Genomic DNA, 20,845 nt, shown 5'->3' on the forward strand with positions numbered 1-20,845 from the left:
CGCCAAGGCATCTGTGTTCTACCCTGTTTAGATGACTGGTTGATCTGCGCACCATCTCCAGATCAGGCCAGCCTAAGCGCTCGGACGCTACTCAACCACGTCTCAGCTCTCGGCCTAGCCGTGAACTTCAAGAAGAGCACACTGGAACCTGCCCAGGCTATCGACTTCATAGGTATCTGCCTAAATTCAATCACCCAACGAGCTTGCCTAACTCAGGCAAGAGTCTGCAACATACTGGGGCTAGTCGCACGTGTCAGATCGGGCCAGACGGTCCATTATGGCCTGCTGCGGCCTTTCTCCGGCCTTTCTAATCTTTCCAGCTGGTGGCCATCACCCCCAAGGGCACTGCCTCCTTGGATCAGTGGGCACTGAGGTCCTTTCTTCTCAGGGGAGTCCCGCTGGGACCACCCCCAGCAAGGAGGGAGGGCATCACCACAGATGCCAGCCAATATGGCTAGGGCAGGGTGTGGAATCACCAAGGGATACATGGTGTGTGGCAGGAAAGGTTCCGGTCCTGCCACATAAACTATCTGGAGCTACAGGCTGTCTGGCTGACACTACAGCATTTCACCGGACAGTTGGAACACAAACATGTCCTCATTCGGTCGGACAACACTTCTACAGTGTATCATGTCAACCACCAGGGGGGAACGAGATCTTCCACCCTGAACAACCTCACCCGGCAGATCTGGCTGTGGGCAGATGCACACCTGCTATCTCTGAGGGCAATACATGTGCCAGGAAGGAGGAACAGTGTGGCAGATGCCCTGTCCCGGGGTGGACCCCTTCTGGGGGAGTGGCGTCTGAACGAGGAGGTCGTTCGGATGATTTGGAAAACATATGGGCAAGCGGAAGTGGACCTATTTGCCACCAGGGACACGACCCACTGCCCGAAGTGGTTTTCGCTGCAAACCGAACCAGGGTCCCTAGGGCAGGATGCATTAGCCCATCAGTGGCCAGATCTGAGGCTATATGCATTCCCACTGTTCCCGTTGCTGTGGCAGACACTCCAGGGCATACGCATGACCAACCAGCCAGTGCTTCTGATTGCACCCCACCGCATGCACAGCCCCTGGTTTTACCTTTTGAAGGCACTCTTAACAGGCCCACCCAGTCCTCTACCACTCCGGACAGACCTGTTGACTCAATTGAACGGGTGTCTGTGGCACAGTCATCCTCAGAGACTGAAGCTCTGGGTCTGGCCCTTGGGAGCTCATGCAGCATACTGGACTGTTCGGAGGGGGTCAGGGACACTCTTCTAAATTCTCGTGCCCCTTCGACACGTTTGTTGTATAGTGGTAGATGGAAATATTTTTCATCATGGTGTTCTGAATGTGACATTGACCCGTTAGCATGCCCTCTAGGAAACATCTTAGAGTTCCTGCAATGTCTATTGGAGGCTGGACGCTTGGCGTCCACCCTGAGGGGGTATGTAGCAACAATGTCGGCCTACAGGGACCCGATTGACGGATTCCCTGTGGGAGCGCATAAAATGGTTGTGACCTTCTTGAAAGGTGCAAAACGACTTAACCCACCTCGCAAATGTGTCGTCCCTCAATGGGACCTCTAAAGGAGGCAGACGTTAAGTGGCTTTCGATGAAGACGGCTTTCCTGATTGCAGTTGCTTCTGCAAAAAGGGTAAGTGAGCGGCACGCTCTCTCCGTCAGCCCACAGTGTATGCAGTGGGGGCCGGAGCTCTCACGAGTAACATTGTGGCCAAACCCGACATTTTTACCAAAAGTGTTGGGTCCAGATTACATTAACAGGCCTTTTACAATTCCTGCCTTGAATTCTGCTGATAATGCACTGAACACGGACCTTTGTCCTGTCAGAGCACTTCAGCAATATGTGTCAACTACAGCAGGTTGGCGAACCACTGACCAACTGTTTGTGTGCTTCAGTGACAGATGTAAAGGACCAGCCTTATCAAAGGATAGGTTGGCTCATTGGATTACAGACACTATAACTTTTGCATACTCTTCTACAGGTCGTGATACACCGACATCAGTGAGATGCCACTCCACTCGTTCTGTTTCTACCTCCTGGGCAGCCCTGAGGGGTGTAAGTCTTGGACTTCGCCTTGCACATTTTCCAGGTTCTACAGGATAAATGTTGCTTCAAGTTATTCCTCTTGTGTGCAGGCAGTGTTTAGCACTGCCCCACCTGTTCATTCGGCTTCAGCTGCAGAAAACAGCAATTCTTGTTTATGAGGATGCGTGAGCCTAGCCTCCGCCTGTTTGTTGTTTACAATAAAATAAGCTGGACTGGAATGTTCAATAAAGTTGCATAAGTGAGAATACACTGGTCTTGTGTTAGCACTACCATGCATGTTTGGGCCCTTGTGACAGCTTGGACATAAGTCTTCCACACAGTCTAAAGGGCCATCTGGCGGTCTGGAGACAAGGAAGTAGAACACTGGTTACGTATGTAACCGTGGTTCTACGACTGGTGGACGACCGCCAGATAGACCGGTCACTCGGGTCTCTGGTTCTGGTGAGAAAGATTCCAGGCAAAGTCTGACGTGCGCACTACTGTTTTATCATCTGGGGCACGTCATACGTCACAAGGTGACAACTTGGGCATTAGTTCTCAGCATAGATGCGGCTAGCGCAAGGGGTTTCACACAGTCTAAAGCACCATCTGGCGGTCTTCCACCAGTGGTAGAACCACGGTTACATACGTAACCAGCGTTTTCAGAGGAACGCACGACTTAAAGAGTTCATTAATGTCTAGAAGTCAATTGGGTAAATGTTTGTTGCTATATGTACTTAAAATTATGTGTCTTGTTACTTGTAATAATGCACTGTAAAAGAAACCAAAAGAGGTAATCACTGCCAAATTAAAAAAGTACATCTGAACTAATGGTAGCAGCCATGAAAATCGCCAAGATGTTCAGAAAACTGTATACCAATTATTTTTTAAAGGGCTTACAATTATACAAATGAATGATTGTGTATCACTCATGCTAACCTCCGAATTCAAATGCCATTACTTTCAGGAAAATTTATGCTCTGAAAAAAAGAATTCCCACTGTCACATTCAATGTATGACACTGTAAAGAATAGATAGTCATAGAGGAATATCTACACAGATTTGTTTCAATCAGTATATATCTTCATATCTTAATTTGAAATATACACATGTATTTCTAAATGTTAAACTGTTTAATTTAATCTAGTCTTGAATAACACTTATGTAGGCGTTATTGATTAACGTCATTCCTTTATCATTATGGATACTGAAATTTGGAAAATGGGTACCTATTTCTTGTTTATGAGGCGCTGGCCATGGCCCTGCAGCTCTTCCAGGTCACCGAGACACCTGAGATGCCGAATGGGCAGTGCACCAGAAAGATGATGGTCCTTTAACACATTCTGGTGTCACACTGTTAAATATCACTGTGTGCTCGTATGGCTTACTTATCGAGGTCGCAGTAGCTTGATTGATCTATTTTTTTTTTAAAAAGCCTCTGCATTTTTTTCAATTCCTTTGTAAATCTGTAAATCCTCATTTATCAGAATATGCTAATCTAGACAGTCAAAAGTACAGCAACAACTTGGATAAAATACACACATCAGTTTTTGTTGTTTGCCACATCTCTGTATTTGATGAATGTATCTGTATGTGGGGCAGTGTAGAGTTTGTTAGTAGAACCCATCTAGTACTACACAATATACATGATCAAATGAGCACAACATAGGATATTGCCTGTACTATAATGTGCTTGTAGGCATCTGGGTATTCTTAATTTGTGTATTTTTCCATTGTACACACTTGATTGCATCACTGGGTGCCCAGCTAGGTACTGTATAAGTGGACACTAATAATAAACCTCACCCTCTTTTATGATATAAAAATAGTAAGAAACAAAAATAACACAAAAAACAAAAATACGACTAAAGATAGTCAGTGGCAGCAGGTCCGAGGAGGCAACACGTATTCAACTTAGAGAGAGAAGAGAGAAAAAATAAACCCAGTGTATTCATTGGTATAACCATTATTACCATCTTTTATATTTTAAGACGGTTTAAGAAGGTTTCTGGTGGTTTCTGTAGGTTCTGTAGGTTTCAAGCAGTAGCTGGTTGCTTGGATGTTTCTTTTTTAGAATTAATATATTTTCTAAGGGGCTGTCCATAAATTGCTTCTCTTAATGTAACCTTGGTGTCACGTTTCAGGTCTGTCTTGCCATGTTTTATGTTTATTCATTTTGTCTTAGTCACGTATTGTCTTATCATGTATTATGTTAGTCTAGGTTCGTCATGTTGTTTAGTTTGTTTCTTGTTACGATTTATTTTTTCGTCATGTCTAGTTATGTTTCGTTACGATTATTTTACCTTGTTATGTTGAGTGCTTATCGTCTTAGTTCGTTTAGTGTGATGTTTTGATTTATGTTTATTTTTACGCTGACTGGTCGTTGTTTAAACATACACTTTTACATGTCTTTCTGCAAACATTGCGTTCCGCCTTTTCTCTCTCTCTCTTTCTGTCATTCACGCCCTAATTGTTTCCATTTGTCTATTTACTAAAACTACTAACGTTAGATCAGGATTGGGTAGAACTAACAAACTAATCATGTGTTCATGTTACCTTACGTTTCTCGTGCATGTCATTTACTAATTTACTAATGCTAGGGTGGGATAGGTTTATTACTAACGATTACTAATTACCTTGTTAAACTTGTCATCCATCGCACCTGTTTTTCATTTCCTTGCTGCTCTCTAACTAATTGTCTACACCTGTCTACACCTGCATTTATAGCCCAGTCGCACTACTGTTCTTCTCAAAATTGTCTGCCTCTTGTACGTCAAAGCAACTTTTGAGCATTTACTGTCATTGATTACACGTTACGATCCAAGCCTATTACCGACCATTAATTATTGATTTCTGTTTCGTTGACCACCGTTTGTTTTTGACCACGTCCTCGCCTACCGTCTTTTGTACCTTTGCCTTGCTGTTTGTTTTATGGTTTCGACTTCTGCATCGCCCTCGACTATGACCCTGCCTGCCGTCCGCCTGTATTTCTGCCCCGCTGACGGTTCTCCTGCTACTGTTTTTCTGGCTTGATCTACGTGTATGGACTTTGCTTGTCTTGACTACGCTCCTGGGATTCGTCCCGAATAAAGCCCTGACGGGACTTTATCCGATTACTGTTTCTGAGTCGTGCATTTTGGGTCCAACCCCCAGGCACCGTCTCACTTGTTCCGCTTAGTTATATAAAGGTAAGACATAACTGTATATTCAAACAGAAATCTGGAGTGTGTGATTGGATTCATAACACATTAGACATAACTTTATTGAAATCTTGAAATTTAATTGTATCAGAATAGCAGACAGCTGGGTCATCAGAGGGAAGTTATGAGCCCACAGAGCTTGGCTTTTTCTTGGAAATCTTCTTCATGTACAGTACTTGGGGGATTTATTGTGCCTGACCTGTATAACAAGAATTGACTCAATAGCATATTTTCTTGAAATTCGAAACACTGCGTTCAGCCTATGGACAAGAAGGTATGAAAGACTGAACAGTGAAATAGATTGGGGGTGCCTCTTGGGATGTAATAGTGCCAGACATACTCACATCTTGGGAGCATTGTGGTTGTAGTGAATGCACTCCCCAATATCTATTTTCCACACTAAAGGCCATACGGGAACATAAGAGAGTTCACACCAATTAGTGAAGAGGTGTATCTCTCACTGAGAGAAAACGGTTGCCTTTTGGTGCCTAAAACATTATTTGGACAAATTAACATAGACACAAGGATGCCTGTGGGACATTAGCCGGATGAACTCACTTCGGGCTCCAAGTAATATTCAGCTGATGACACAGACGAGGCACAGATCTGCTCAAAACTGGCTTGAAAATTGTGATCAGTGTGGCTTCAGCAGGCATACATTCTATAGATTAAACATCATATTGGCAAGGATAAACATTTGGGAGAAATTCACATATGCAGCCAGCAATATGAAAGGAATCCTAGGATTTGCTCTAAAATAATTGACAAATAAATACAAATGCAAATAAAAAGTGCAGTTTTTATTCAAATAGAAAATGGACTTTCTTGTCACAGAATACACATGTATTTCCTGAAATATAATCTCTGAATGTAATTTATTCATTACAATCAATATTTTAAATTAGATATTCACAGCATATTGTCCCAGGCCAATAAATGTTTACATTTGGGATATTATCTATTCATATGGTTGGATATTTAGTGAAACAATATATACTGTTTCAGTCTAAATCTCGTTGCTACAGTAAGTTTCCCAGACTGTTGGAATTCTCCTAAAATGTAGCTCTCAATAAAAAAAAGGTCCACAGATGAAATGTATTCCAACAGTATAATTAGATATAATTTTTCACTTTTACTGCAAACATTGTTTCCCCTCTGTCTTTGATCTGACAGGTTTGAATTATATGCTACGATCAGAACAATAAAAGGGACTTATCTGTCAGTTTTGAAGTCCCACCCCATTTGGGGGAGGGTTTCTCTGGTTAATTTGGACATTATCATTAAAGCAGCATGTAAACCAACCAGTTATTGGTCTGGATATTACTGAACTTAAATCTATTTAAGAAGCAGCCAAGGACAGCCCAAATGATATGGACACAATCCTGAAAAATTCTCCTTGTCGTACTACTTCTACTTTGTTCTGACAATATTGCTTATGCCCCTCGGCCACTTTTATGCATATAAGAATATTACTTCAGGTGACATATTGGCCACTATGTCCCCCAGTTACCCAAACGAAAGTTGCTCCACTGACTACTCCATCTCTTCCCATCTCCAGTGATGGCTGGGCGGACAGAGATGAGGTGGTGGAGGGCTATGAGGAGGAGGCTGTGGGTGGCATCACCGTAAAGCTACAATCAGCCGAGGTCACCTCATTCAACGACTACTTCCTGAAGCTGCGTCTTGACACCAACACCAGGAACCCTTGGTTTGCAGAGTTCTGGCAACATCGTTTCCAGTGCAGACTTCCCGGACACCCACAGGAGAACACAAACTTCATAAAAAATTGCTCAGGTAAAAACTAGAAAAACTTGAGGTTCTCTATCCACCATGCAGATTACATGTGCTTTCATCAGTATTACATGAGAAGCTGTCACAGAATATGGAACCAGGGTCTGTAACCGTTCCTGAAGAGGGCTGCTGGTTTCATTTTCATCTCACAGTCAGCAACCAGTTCAAAACCAAGACATAATTTGAGGTGTGTCAACTGTGTAATCAACTGCTTTAATTTATATATTAAGCATTAACAAAACTAGCAGACTCCCGGGCCAAGGCTGGGTACCCATGGTTTGAACTGATCACAGTATTCCGATCCTGGGTATTCCGACCCTGGGTTCAAATCCCGGTTGGCCTCCTTGCTCCTCCTTGCTCCAGCCACCTTGCTCCTCCTGCTCCTCCCACAGCAGGACCTCCTTGTTGTGAGGCGGCAGTGCTACCCACTGCACCATCCGTGCCGCCGCAATTCGACAGTGAGGCTTTATTAATCCCAAAATATGTCCACCTGCTGTACTTGAATCAATCAAAAACCTTTGATACTTGCTGTGATTGATATTAATATTGAGTCTTAATAGGTCAATTAAAGCAGTTGATTACACAGTTGACACGCTGCAAATTATGTATTGGGTTTGAACTGGTTGCTCACTGTGAGATGAAAACAAAACCAGTGGCTAATTTGCTTGACTGAGACTCCAAAAGGTTGGTGGTTCAAACCCCAGTGTAACCACAATAAGATCTATGCAGCTGTGGGCCCTTGAGAAAGCCCCCTAACCCCACATTGCTCTAGGGGGGATTGGCCCCTGCTTAGTCAAATCAACTGTAAGTCGCTTCGGATAAAAGCGTCAGTAATGTCACCCTGTGGCTCTTCAAATAAAGGCGTACAGCTCTGAAGCAGTTTCTCTCATTGGAGCTCTGGGTGTAAAGACAATTGTTTTGGTGCCATTCTGATAATCAAAATAGTTAAAAATGTGTTTTCAGTTGTACTCCTTAATTTGAAAGCAAAAAACCTGATTTTGTCAGAAAGATGCTGTAAAGTATCATAGTTTGGGTTGTTTTAATACGCTAGTATGCACATCTGTTTAACAGCGAAATAACTTTATTTTATTTTATTTTTCTTTTCATGTTTTCTTCATCATTCTCTCTGCTGACAAAAAGGTGATCTAGGTAAACTAAAATCTCCTGACACTCTCACATTTAAAAGCAATGCTCCTTGATCTATAGCAAAAGAGGGCACAAACAAGCACTAGCAAAGAGTACCATCATATTCTCGGCACCTGGCTTTCAGTAATATAATACCTTCCATCTTTTACCATTTACAGCGTCTTATAATGCATATGCCCAAATTTGTTACATGTCACATACATTTACACATACATCACATACATCAAGCTAAATGGGACATTCTTCCCCTGTGAAAAATCCTGTTTTAAAATACAGTAACGTATAACTTCCAAAAAATGTTCAGTAATTTTCAAAATGTGTGGTATGTATTTTAAAATATATGAAACAATGTCACTTACATATATGCCGAATGCAACATATTTTGTATTAACACTTAATGTACAGTATGCATACCGTTACATGCAATAATGAGCCAATATATTTCAAAATATACATTTTGGTGCTTGTCTTCAATGTTTGCTGTGTTGTTTTCTAATTTTTTCGAGGATAAACGTAAATATAAATCTTAGCACATCACTGCTGGTTATTTAATCTTCATTCAAACATACATTTAACATGTATCTACCTGTTTGCATTTAACTCACCTCTTCAGCAACAGCTGTTCCGATTACACTTCGTTTTCACCATCACAATACAAGCAGAATTCGTTTTTTATCATTTCAATTAGAATGCTAATCCTTATGTGAGCTTTATTGGAAATAGTATACACCTTCATCTTCACCTGTCTAGTAATCAGTTGTATTTTTAATGTAGTAAATGTCATGATAAATGCAGTGTTCGAGCAACCTAACATTGGTATAGTCATAGTTTGCTGTTTGTTACTTCTATTGTTTCTTTATACAGAGCTCCAAGATGGTAAGTGTGTGTTTTATGATGTATGTACTGTGTGGTTGTGTGTAGCACTACCCAGTGGCAATGCAACTGGAGGTTGACTGATATAGAATGTTCCAGGCCAAGCACAAGTCAGAGCAACTGTCTGCAGTGACTCCGTAGTAATTGTTAATCACCTAGCTCATGTAATTTCACAAATTAACATATCATTCTCTAATGTTTCCTATTCCATAGGAATAAGCTCTAATGAAAACCTCATCTTCCCAATATTATTGAAGAACCTATTTTTTTCTTCTTTGTGCACATGGCATGGTTTTAAATATCTTTCATACAAGACCTTTAAATTGGCCAATTGTGGAATTGGTCAGCGAGCAGACTGAATTTCAGTTAAGAGTTTGATTTTCCATATTCCGCAGAGAAACACAGGCCTGAGAGGACCATATATCTGTTGACCTCTGATATAGAGAGAGCTACTGACCTGCTTTTAGGCTCCGCAACAACAAAAAAACATGAGGAGGCCTCACCCTCAAGTGCCATTAGGACACGTTCACTTATAGTTGGCCTCTGCAGTGTAAAATGAGACCACAGCAGCATGTATGATGCACAAGGTGTTTGCTCTGCTGCCTCTTTGCATGTTCCCAATGCGCTGGACACTAATGAAGCATCCACACAGTCAAATGGAAAAGTGATATATGTTTATATATGTTAAAATATGTATTCAAAAACATATACTGTATGTATGTGTATATAGGTGTGTGTGTGTGTGTGTGTGTGTGTGTGTGTGTGTTGTGAATACATGGTACATGTACAGAATACACTTACACTTATCACATAAATATGATTCCTACAGTGTCATTTGTTTTTGTTATATATCGAAGTCACATGTATTATAATATGGATTTTATCTTTCAAAATATATCACTTTTTCATAAGGGGAAAGAGCTTGTGGGTTCCTACAACACACACTGAAAATCTCTATGAGGTTGTGTTGCGGTTCAATCACACTTTAGTCATAAGACTTTGGTGTATCTTTACAATTGGAATTTAAATGATATATTATTATTAGTAGTGAGGGATCTTTTCATGACTCTTCATTTGTCTTCATATAAACATCAGTCTAATAATATTAATTAAATGCATATGCCAATTTAAAAACAAATCCATAATGTGTTTATTTCTTATGGCAACTACATCCATTCCCAAGGATTAACAAAACAGTAACATGCTATAGCAAGTGTCTCAGTAGTTATTGCTGTATGGAAAATATGTACATATGTATGTACTATGTACTATATCTAATGTATGTAAATCAGACAACCTTAATATATTCACCTCACGTTGGAGAATGAATAAATATTTAGGTCATCAAGACTTTCTTTGTATGGAAGCTATTCCGTGCCACATTTTCAAGTATCATGACTACGTATAATAATGAAAACCCAACACACAAATGAACAAAAGGCCACATTGTGAGACGGGTGCGTGGGGGTTGGACCCAAAATGCACGACTCAGAAACAATGGTTAGATAAAGTCCCGGCAGGGCTTTACTCAGGACGAATTCCAGGAGCGTCGTCAAAACAAGCAAAGTCCCTACACGTAGATCCAGCCAAACAAACACGAAACAAACAAAAAGCACGGTGCCGAGGGAAGAGGCAAACTCGGAGTCGGTAGACGTGCAGGAAGGTCCGGTAGCAGGAGAGCCGTCAGCAGGGCAGAAGTACAGGCGGACGGCAGGCAGAGTCGTAGTCGAGGGCGATGTGGAAGTCGAAACCATGAAACAATCAGCAAGGCAAAGGTACAAAAACGGTAGGTGAAGACGTGGTCAAAAAACAAACAATGGTCAACGAAACAGAAATCAATAAACGATGGTCAGTAAAACAGGCTTGGCTCTTAACGTGAATCAATCAGTAATCATGCTCAAGAGTTGCGTAGTAAACTAGAGGCAGACAATTTTGCAGTGAACAGTAGCGCGACTGGGATATAAATGTAGGTGTAGACAGGTGTAGACAATAGTTACAGCGCAGAAAGGAAATAGAAAACAGGTGCGATGGATGACAAGTTAAACAAGGTAATTAGTAATCGTTAGTAATAAACCTATCCTGCCCTAGCATTAGTAAATTAGTAAATGACATGTACGAGAAACGTAAGGTAACATGAACACATGATTGGTTTGTTAGTTCTACCCAATCCTGATCTAGCGTTAGTAGTTTTAGTAAATAGACAAATGGAAACAATTAGGGCGTGAATGACAGAAAGAGAGAGAGAGAAAAGGCGGAACGCAATGTTTGCGGAAAGACATGTAAAAGTGTATGTTGAAAACAGTAACCAGTCTCCGTAACAATGAACATAAATCAAAACATGACACAAAACGAAACTAAGACGATAACCACTCAACATAACAAGGTAATATAATCGTAACGAAACTAGACATGACGAAAAAATAAATCATAACAAGAAATAAACTAAACAACATGACGAACCTAGACAAACATAATACATGATAAGACAATACAAGACTAAGACAAAATGAATAAACATAAACAAGGCGAGACAGACCTGAAACGTGACACATTGTATATTATGAAACCTCAACACGTGAATTAACAAACCATCACATCGCACGCAAACTCAAGACATGAATTAACAAAATACTTTATGCAATTTGATTAAAGCAGTGTGTATTTTATTGAAAAAGACCACATTTGTTATTTATTGTTCCATTTATCATTCATCACAACGATAAACAAATGTCAAAAGCCACACCCATTGATAGGGGGCTCAATGTTTTCTTTATAGCTGGAAGAAAATACGGGCAGTTTCGTTCTGTGTGCGATATTGAAATTTGCGATAGGCATACGTTGGCTGAAGGTTGAGGTTGATTTTAAGTCAGCTATTTTGCTGCAGCAGGAAGAAAGCACCTAGGCTGCAGTTTGCTCAAGCAAAGTGATACTGAGACGTGCCAGGATAGGCCTAGCTATTTTCTCAAGTCAGTGGTTCAGTTTTAAATTGTTGACAAATGTATTTTCCTAATCTAGCTGCTAACTGCTAGAGCTATGTAGCTCTGCAAAGAGGCATATAAGCAATGCATTTACAAATATGGACAACCATTATTCAGTACAACCATTATTCAGTAGCCAAGTTCTCTAAACCTCTGTTGTGGAAATGATTTGGCCATGCAGATTTGAGGACATTTTTAATTCTGAAAAACTACAATACCTTATGCTATACGACATGTTTTCTGTTTAAAGGAAATGTTTGCCTCTCATCTTCCTCTTGACAATACCCCATAGATTCTCTCTAGAGTTCAGTTCAGACGAGTTGGCTGGCCAATCAAGCACAGTAATACCATGGTCAGCAAACCAACTACTAGTAGTTTTGGCACTGCTGGAAAAGGAAATCAGCTTCTCCATAAAGCTTGTCAGCAAACGGAAGCATGAAGTACTCTAGAATCTCCTGGTAGATGGCTGTAGATTGACTCTGGATTAATACAACTCAATGGACCAACAGCAGTGGATGACATGGCACCCCAAATCATCACTGACCATGGAAACTTCATACTGGACTTCAAGCAACTTCAAGCAAGATTCTGTGCCTCTCCACTCTTCCTCCAGACTCTGGGACCTTGATTTCCAAATTAAATGCAGAATTTACTTTCATCTGAAAAGAGGACTTTGGACCACTGAGCAATGGTCCAGTTCTTCTTCTCCACTCCTTGTGAAGCGCTCCCAAATTCTTGAATCGGCTTTGCTTGACAATCCTCTCAAGGCTGCGGGCATCCCTGTTGCATGTGTACCTTTTCCTACCACACTTTTCCCTTCCAGTCAACTTTCCATGAATATGCACTCTGCGAACCGTTAGCCCTTTCTGCAATGACCTTATGTGGTTACCCTCCTTGTGGAGGGTGTCACTGAGTGTCTTCTGGACAACTGTCAAGTCAGCAGTCTTCCCCATGATTGCCCGACCAAGTATTGAGTGCATAAATTAACATACTTTTCAGAAGGTTGACATTTCTGTATTATAAATCCTTTTTTTTTGATTGGTCTTATGTAATATAATCATCAAGATTAAAACAAAAAAAAGCCTTGAAATCTTTTACTTTTTGTGTAATGAATCTAGAATATATGAAAGTTTCACTTTTTTAATTAAATTACGGAAGAATTCCACAATATAATTTTTTTGAGATGCACTTGTATATGCAAACATATATCTTTTTTATTTTTATTTTCTGAGTGGCTCATCCTCTGAGCAAATGTAGGCCTATCGCAAATCTCAATATCGTTCTTTGTGAAACTGCAGAACTGTGTTTTCTTGCTGCAAAGGGAAGCAGATCAATAGTCGAAGCAGTTTCCATGGGTGTGGCTTTTGATTGACATTTTGTATGCCGTGGCGATGTATGATAAATTAAACGATAAATGGCAAATGAGGTGGTGTTGAATGATAAAAGTCAGCTCTGTTTTTAAATCAAATCATACAACATTTTGTTAATCCATGTGTTGAGTTTGTATGCAATGTGGTTGCTTATTAATTCACCTGTTGAGTTTTCATTATTAGACATGGTCGTTTGATAATTGTAAGTGTTGCACAGAATAGCTTCCATATCTTTGCAGCACAAGTCTTAAGGACTCATTTTGATTTGGATTTAGTATCAGGATATGTAAAATATAGACATTGGATCATTGTGCTTCCTGCAATATTGAAAATATACATTTCAAACAAAAAGTGTAGCTTATCTCTGTAATTTTAAAAGTGAAGAGTTTAACACATAACAGTTGATGTTTTCACCAATCCATTCATTGAAAAGGCAATTGATCAATATTGATTAATGTACGTGAATAATGCACTCTGGTCATTCAATTGTTAGTTGGGAGCACTGGACTAAGCACCCAAGCTAATAATTTGATCGATGAAACCATACTAAGACCAGATATAATGCTTTATAATGCTTCTAGCTGGCTTGTCATAGATTGAAGGTTAAATGATAGAGTGTCCAGTAAAATATCCTTAAATCCCATTCTGTTTGTTTTAATATATTTACTATACTCTGTATTGAAATATAACTACTTCATACGTAGCTCTAAATAAAAATACCTCCTGTGTGCCTCCCTTAAAATTGTCTGAAATGTGTAATGTGGTACACATTTTTAGTTTCAGATTTTTTAAAAGGTTTATTTTTCTTAATTGGGCTTTCACTTCTCTTTGGAATCATTTTGTTCAGTTATGGAATAACCAATTAAATCACCAGGGTTTTAATAGCTTAATGGATTGAAATGTGGTCGCTGTAATAAAAAAAAATGTGAAGAACTAAGAAATGTGCATTAAAATAGTGACATTTGAAATAATCTTGTTTTTTGAATGGTATCCAAATAAAATTACAAATCATGCACAGTCAATCCCTAGGACCACAGGCTATTTGAAAAACATTGTAATGCATACAGGTGATTCAAGTTTCCAAATGAAGGTACTATAGGCTTTGGACTTATTGTGACGTATCGCACTTTGATTGCTGTAAACTTTTGAATGACATATTCAGAACATAGCTGTTCCTGCCACTGCCTAATTAAAAGTAAAACTGCCGGAAAATATAATGTTTGGTCTGAGACGGGTGCGTGGGGGGTTGGACCCAAAATGCACGACTCAGAAATGGGTGTAATAAAGTCCCATCAGGGCTTTATTCAGGGAATGTCCAGTGAGCGTAGTCAAAAAAACAAACAATGTTCATACACCAGCCAAAACCAAAGTACAGTACCGAGGGAGAAGGCAGTCTCGTAATCGGTACACCATGCAAAAAGTCCAGTAGCCAGGGAAGCTGTCAGCGGGGCAGAAGTACAGGCGGACGGTAGGCAGGCTCAGGGTCGATGACGGCGCAAGAGTCAAGACCGAAGTCTGCTCCGCGGGGCAAAAGCACAAAGACAGCAGGCAAAGTCGTGGTACAGGCAGGCAATGGTCCACAAAACTGAAGTCAATAATCTTTGGTCAATAAACAGGCTTGGATCGTAACGGGTAGACAATGGCTTGACAAAAACGCTCAAAAGTGCACTGACAAACAGGGGGCAACAATTTTGCAAAGACATGGAACTGAGCTTATATGCAGGTGTAGACAGGTGCAGACAATTAGCTTGAGAGCAGCATGAGAATGGAAATCAGATGTGGAGGATTGTCTGTTTTTCTGCTAACTTTCTTAATCTTACTTTCTGTGGTGAAATTTAGAAAAGCACTGTATGTCGCTTGTCTAGCTAAAATGTAAAAATGGGTTGTTTAAAAGGATATGTATGCGCCGATCCTACTGACCCTGCCGAGTCCCTCCCCCCATCCTCTTAGCGGCGAGCCAAATATTCCACTCCCTCGTGACTCGGTTTTGGCAGAACCGGCATGAACCCCGGTCCTTGGTGTGCAACTGCATGAAGGTCTGATGCTTTAGCCGTGCGCCACCGCGGCACATGATTTTACCAAGTTAGTCTAGCCTACCGCCTCTCTGGAACCAATCCAGATTGAAATGATAGTTTTTTTACTTTCCTGCTTGGAAGATGAGGTTTTAAACCTCAATATCATTGGTGATATTTTGAGATGATCAGGCCCCACAGGACAACATAGAAAATTCATCATGATGGCGTTTCCCTGCCATACTACCAGTGCTATGGGTTGTGGGGCTGGCCCCACTGACAGATAATTGCCAGCATAAAGCACCATACGCTACAGTACAGATTGCACAAAGTACAGATTTTAAAAAAAGACTAACATCTAAGACTAACATCTATCAAAGGTTGAGTGATGGAAAACATTTTGAATTACTCAAACTGCAGTTCTTCAGAGATAAGAAGGTCAATGAGAGATAACAAACGCAATGCCTCCAACTAGAAGTGGGGCCGGGCCCCATCGGCCCTTAATGTAGAGACGCCACTGGTCATCAGACACATTTAACAGATAGCTGTTCTGTGTCATTACTGTGATTACCTAATTAATATTATGACCATCCATAATGAATTTCATATTTTGAAAAAAATTACCATAATAATCTTTCACATAGTAATCATTATACTTTTATAACATATTCAGTTATAAAGTAGCATTCAGCATCAAAATAGCAATACGCAGAGAATTACCATGACCACACCTAATTTAATGACTAACCCACCAGGTCCAAGATAGGGCCCTACGTGTCTCATGGTTTGGCAGTAGTGTTCGCAACATGAATGTGGCTGCAGACAATTGCCCATTACTAACTGGGGGTAGGAAAAATGAGATGCTCAGCCCCATGTTGGGCACCAGAGTTATTAACAAAATAAAAATAAATAAGAATGCTACATTTTATAATAAATAATAATAATAAATCTAAGAAAAGACACACAGTAGAATCAAGGACCTCCAGAAATTCTCAGCTGGCACAAATAAAATATTGAAATCAAGTAATCACATGATTTTGTAATATTTCAAGAAATATCCACAGCAAACATGCAAAAGATAAAATGCTTTCAGTATTTTTTTAAGTCGGCTGTTTGTTCTTTAGGCTTTGACTACAGAACTCTGGACACCCTATCATTACCTTGATTATCACACAGATTATATTGTGCTAAAAGAGTAGATAAGGTCAGGTATGGGCCTACCCCCTCTACCTGTTATCGAAGCAGCAGGTTTTGTTTCATGATGAACTCTCCTTGGTTCCAGAACCAATATTTTTAAATTGTTTTAGTTTGATTGTGGTAAATTACACAATGTGGTAGGCAGGTGGGTGCTACACGCTAGTGGAGTGTTCCCCTGAGCTTTTCACTGAAAAGTGCTTTGAGATCATGAAAAGCACTATACAAATCCGCGCTATCCATTGTTATTATTACAGCACAATATAATTTGTGCATTAAACATGATGGTTTTCTTAGTTTCGATATATATAGGGTTGGTGGTTCCACACAACATAAGTTCATCGTATACACTCTCCTGTTTGCAGGGTATGAGAACCTGGTAGAGAACTACGTTCAGGATAGCAAGATGGGCTTTGTCATCAATGCCATCTATGCCATGGCCCACGGTCTGCACGACATGCATCGCGAGTTCTGCCCTGGGCACGAGGGCTTATGTGAAGCCATGGATCCAGTGGATGGCAGTAAACTGCTTGACTTCCTGCTCAAGACCTCCTTCGCTGGCGTGTCTGGAGAGGAGGTGTGGTTTGATGAGAATGGGGACACTCCCGGCAGGTGATTTTTCTATTTGGCTGCTTATGTTTTAAATCAGATCCAACCTGAAATCAGACTACAACTTCTATCGGAGACAGGTTTTCCTGTGGTCACTGTTCCTGTCTTAGAATGCAGTTTGTTTGTGTTTGGCATATGTTGTCATAGGTTTTGACACTTCCCACTGCCACATAAAAAATTGTTTTGTTTGTGTGACTGATGCACATATAATTCAGGCACTAACTGGCTTCTTTGGAAATCTATTAGTTGCCTCATTTTGCATATTATAATACTGATTGTCCATTTTATAGCTGACCTGCAGTAAACTGCTAATTGGCATTCACCTTGGTAATTGTGATTTAGCTACTGAAATCATTTCAGTTATTTTTATACATGTATACAGTTAATACAGTGAACTCCATAATGTTTGTGACAGAGATATTTTTTTTGTCTTCCATTTGGCTCTGTATTCCATAATTTTAGATTCATAATCAAACAATTCACATGTGGTTAATGTGTATATTTTCAGCTTTTATGTGCTTTTTGAATGTGCACTTTAACCGTGTATGTCATACATACATACATCACCAGCTGTTGGGTATTTTCTCTGGTTCTGCTCTGCCGGTAGTGAAGCCATCTTCAGCTCCTGTCTGGGGGTTAGTTGCCTTACATTGTTTGGTAAGTTTTTGTGGAGTACAGAGCCAGAAAGAAAAAAAAAATTGTCCCAAACATTATGGAGCTCACACACACATGCACACAAAAAAATGTATTAAAGTTGAACAGAACCTAGCCTTTCTGACATTGTCTCATAAGCCCATACCAATCCTTGCTCTTTCCCTTTCTGACAGGTATGACATTATGAACCTGCAGTATGTGGATAATGATCAGTATGACTACATAAATGTGGGTTCCTGGCACGAAGGCATACTCACCATTGACGAAAATGCAATCCAGATGAACCACAGTGAGATGGTCCGCTCTGTCTGCAGTGAGCCTTGCTCCAGGGGCCAGATCAAGGTAGGCTACACCTACTTTAATATATTTGTGCTTATATACACCCAGTGAGCACTTGATTAGGTATTTATAGGTCTTCTGCTGCTGTAGACTATCCACTTAGATTTTTGACACGTATCCAGAGATGCTCATCTGCATACCACTGTTGTAATGTGTGGTTATTTGCGTTACTGTCACCTTCCTGTCTGCTTCGACCAGTCTGGCCCTTTTCCTCTGACCTCTCTCATTAACGTGTTTTTGCTTGCAGAACTGCTGCTCTCTGAGTGTTTTTTGCACCATTCCATGCAAACTATAGAGACTGTTGTGCATGAAAATCCCAGGAGATCAGCACTTTCTGAGATACTCAAACCACCCTGTCTGGCACCAACATTAAGTCCCTGAGATTTGCTGCCACATGATTGGATAATTAGATATTTGCATTAACAAGCTGGTGTACAGGTCTACCTAATAAAGTAGTCACTGAGTGTATATGCTCAGGGCGGCCTGTAGCGTAAATGACTGGGACACGCAAGGTCGGTGGTTCTAATCCCGGTGTAGCCACTATAAGATCTGCACAGCCATTGGGCCCTTGAGCAAGGCCCTTAACCCTGCATTGCTCCAGGGGAGGATTGTCTCCTGCTTAGTCTAATCAACTGTATGTGACTCTGGATAAGAGTGTCTGCCAAATGCCAATAATGTAAAAATGCTCACTGGCAGAAAAAAAACACTGTGAACTGTTGTGTGTGTGTGTCACTTGCAGGTGATCAGAAAAGGGGAAGTGAGCTGCTGTTGGATCTGCACTGCTTGCAAGGACAATGAGATTGTGCAGGACGAGTTCACCTGCAAGGCCTGTGACGTTGGCTGGTGGCCTGACATGGAGCTGGAAGGTACTGGAGCTCTCTACTCTCCTGCTTTCTCTGTTGTCTACTGACATTCCCTCTGTATGCTCTCTCCCCCATTCCTCTGTCTTTCCCTTTCTCCATCCCACCCTATCCCCTTCTCTCTCTGTCACCAGCAGTTTTTAGCTGAAGGTATTTTGGGAGAAGGAAAGAGACACACTCCAAAGAAACCAAGGTTAAATAAAAGTGAATGAAGGATTAGAAGAAATATGAGGTCAGATTATCCTGTAGTAAGGGTGTCCAGCAATGTGGAAGGCCTGCTCTAAAGGTGTCCAGTAATGTAATGTAAATTAATTAAGGAATGAATGGCACCCAATAATGGTCAGCTCACTGCGACTGGATGACATTGCTTCAGGAAGCTTAAAAATATATTGTAACCATCAACAGCAGTGTCCAACCTAACCAGTGCAGGGCCTGAAATGAGAATGGCCAGGAATAAAACTTGCAAATCAAAAGGGAACGATTGAAGCCACAACAAAGACTTATAAGAAAATTATGGCTTGTAGTTTAAAGATGGTTTAACTTGTGGGTCGGGTGGGTTTATTTTCACCAATCCTTTATTTGCAGTGAAATTTTTGGTCAATATTGGTCATTATTACTGATTTACATTTTTTGTTATTCCTTTATCAGTATGATTTTTTAAAATCTTGTTTATTGTGTTCGTGTTTTCTGTTTTATCCTGTTTTTAGAAGGTTTTGTGTTTTTTAGTGTTTTATCGCAAAGCACTTTGTAACTGTTGGTTTAGAAAGGTGCTATGTAAATAAAAGTATTATTATAACTATTATTATTATTATGGTCAGAGGACAGTGGCGTAGTCAGACCCTTGGGGATGCCTCAGCCCCCCTGTAGAGTATATGAGAAATAGTAGCCTAAGTCATTTTTCTTTTCACATTTTTATTTATTTTTTGGCTTGCAAACTCATTGGCATCACATGTTTATGTCCCTATATTGAAGCAGAGCTGGGATGCACAGCGCACTGCCCCTTCTCCCCATCTACAGAAAACTAGTCACTTTCACTTCCTGACTTTCACAACCAAATGCAAACAAGAAAACATTTCAAATTAAGAATTCCATATCCAAGTCTTTATTGATAAGTAGCATGTAGTCTACTATATACCATTCATTTATTGCTAGCTAAGAATATTGCAACTAGGGGCCATGGTTGCGCAACAGGCTAGGATGCAGCGGACTTGCAGTTGCAGTTTGCTGCAGTTGCACACCGGGGACCGGGGTTCGATTCCCGGTCCTGCCAAAAGCCAAGTTTGGCCGGCTCACATGGAGCAGCATAATTGGCTCGCTGCTCCAGAGGGAGGGACTTGGCAGGGTTAGTAGATCACTGCACAATAAATTTAAAAAAGCACCTCGGGCGCCTTGGAATGACGGTTACGAGCATGAGATGAGACGGCTTGAAGAAGGCGTGTTGCTCTCCTTCAGGCCACTGAGGGACGAGGTGTGGGCGGTGTATCTAATACTAGCTCTAATTGAATCAGATGGGGTACAACTGGGAGAAAAATTGAAAAATTTGTAATAAATTAATAAAAAGAATATTGCAACTATGAATGATATTGGCCGCGTTTCCCGATAGCGAACGTTCTTAAGGAGTTAAGAACGCTCTTAAGAAGGGTTCGGCTAAGAAGGATCCTTAAGTTACGAGTGTTTCCCGAACACCTTCTTAGTGGCGTTCTAAGACTGCGCTTAAGAAGGGTTGAAAGAACGTTCTTAATGGGAGCTGACCACCCCCTCAGTGCTGGATTCAAAACAATCGAAGCC

General features: G+C 40.7%; 1 protein-coding gene across 1 annotated transcript in view; it reads left to right on the top strand.

Annotated features, from left to right (window-relative positions):
* LOC133124170 (metabotropic glutamate receptor 1-like) overlaps positions 1 to 20,845 on the top strand; it is a 66,667-nt gene that overhangs the window by 32,121 nt on the left and 13,701 nt on the right. The window contains exons 3-8 of the mRNA XM_061235164.1: positions 6,790 to 7,025; positions 8,163 to 8,171; positions 9,033 to 9,044; positions 16,961 to 17,207; positions 18,032 to 18,200; positions 18,937 to 19,063. Coding sequence (XP_061091148.1) covers positions 6,790 to 7,025; positions 8,163 to 8,171; positions 9,033 to 9,044; positions 16,961 to 17,207; positions 18,032 to 18,200; positions 18,937 to 19,063 — 800 coding nt within the window. The remainder of the gene's footprint in view (positions 1 to 6,789; positions 7,026 to 8,162; positions 8,172 to 9,032; positions 9,045 to 16,960; positions 17,208 to 18,031; positions 18,201 to 18,936; positions 19,064 to 20,845) is intronic.

This window comes from Conger conger, chromosome 1 (genome assembly GCF_963514075.1).
Source record: "Conger conger chromosome 1, fConCon1.1, whole genome shotgun sequence".
Lineage (NCBI taxonomy): Eukaryota > Metazoa > Chordata > Actinopteri > Anguilliformes > Congridae > Conger > Conger conger.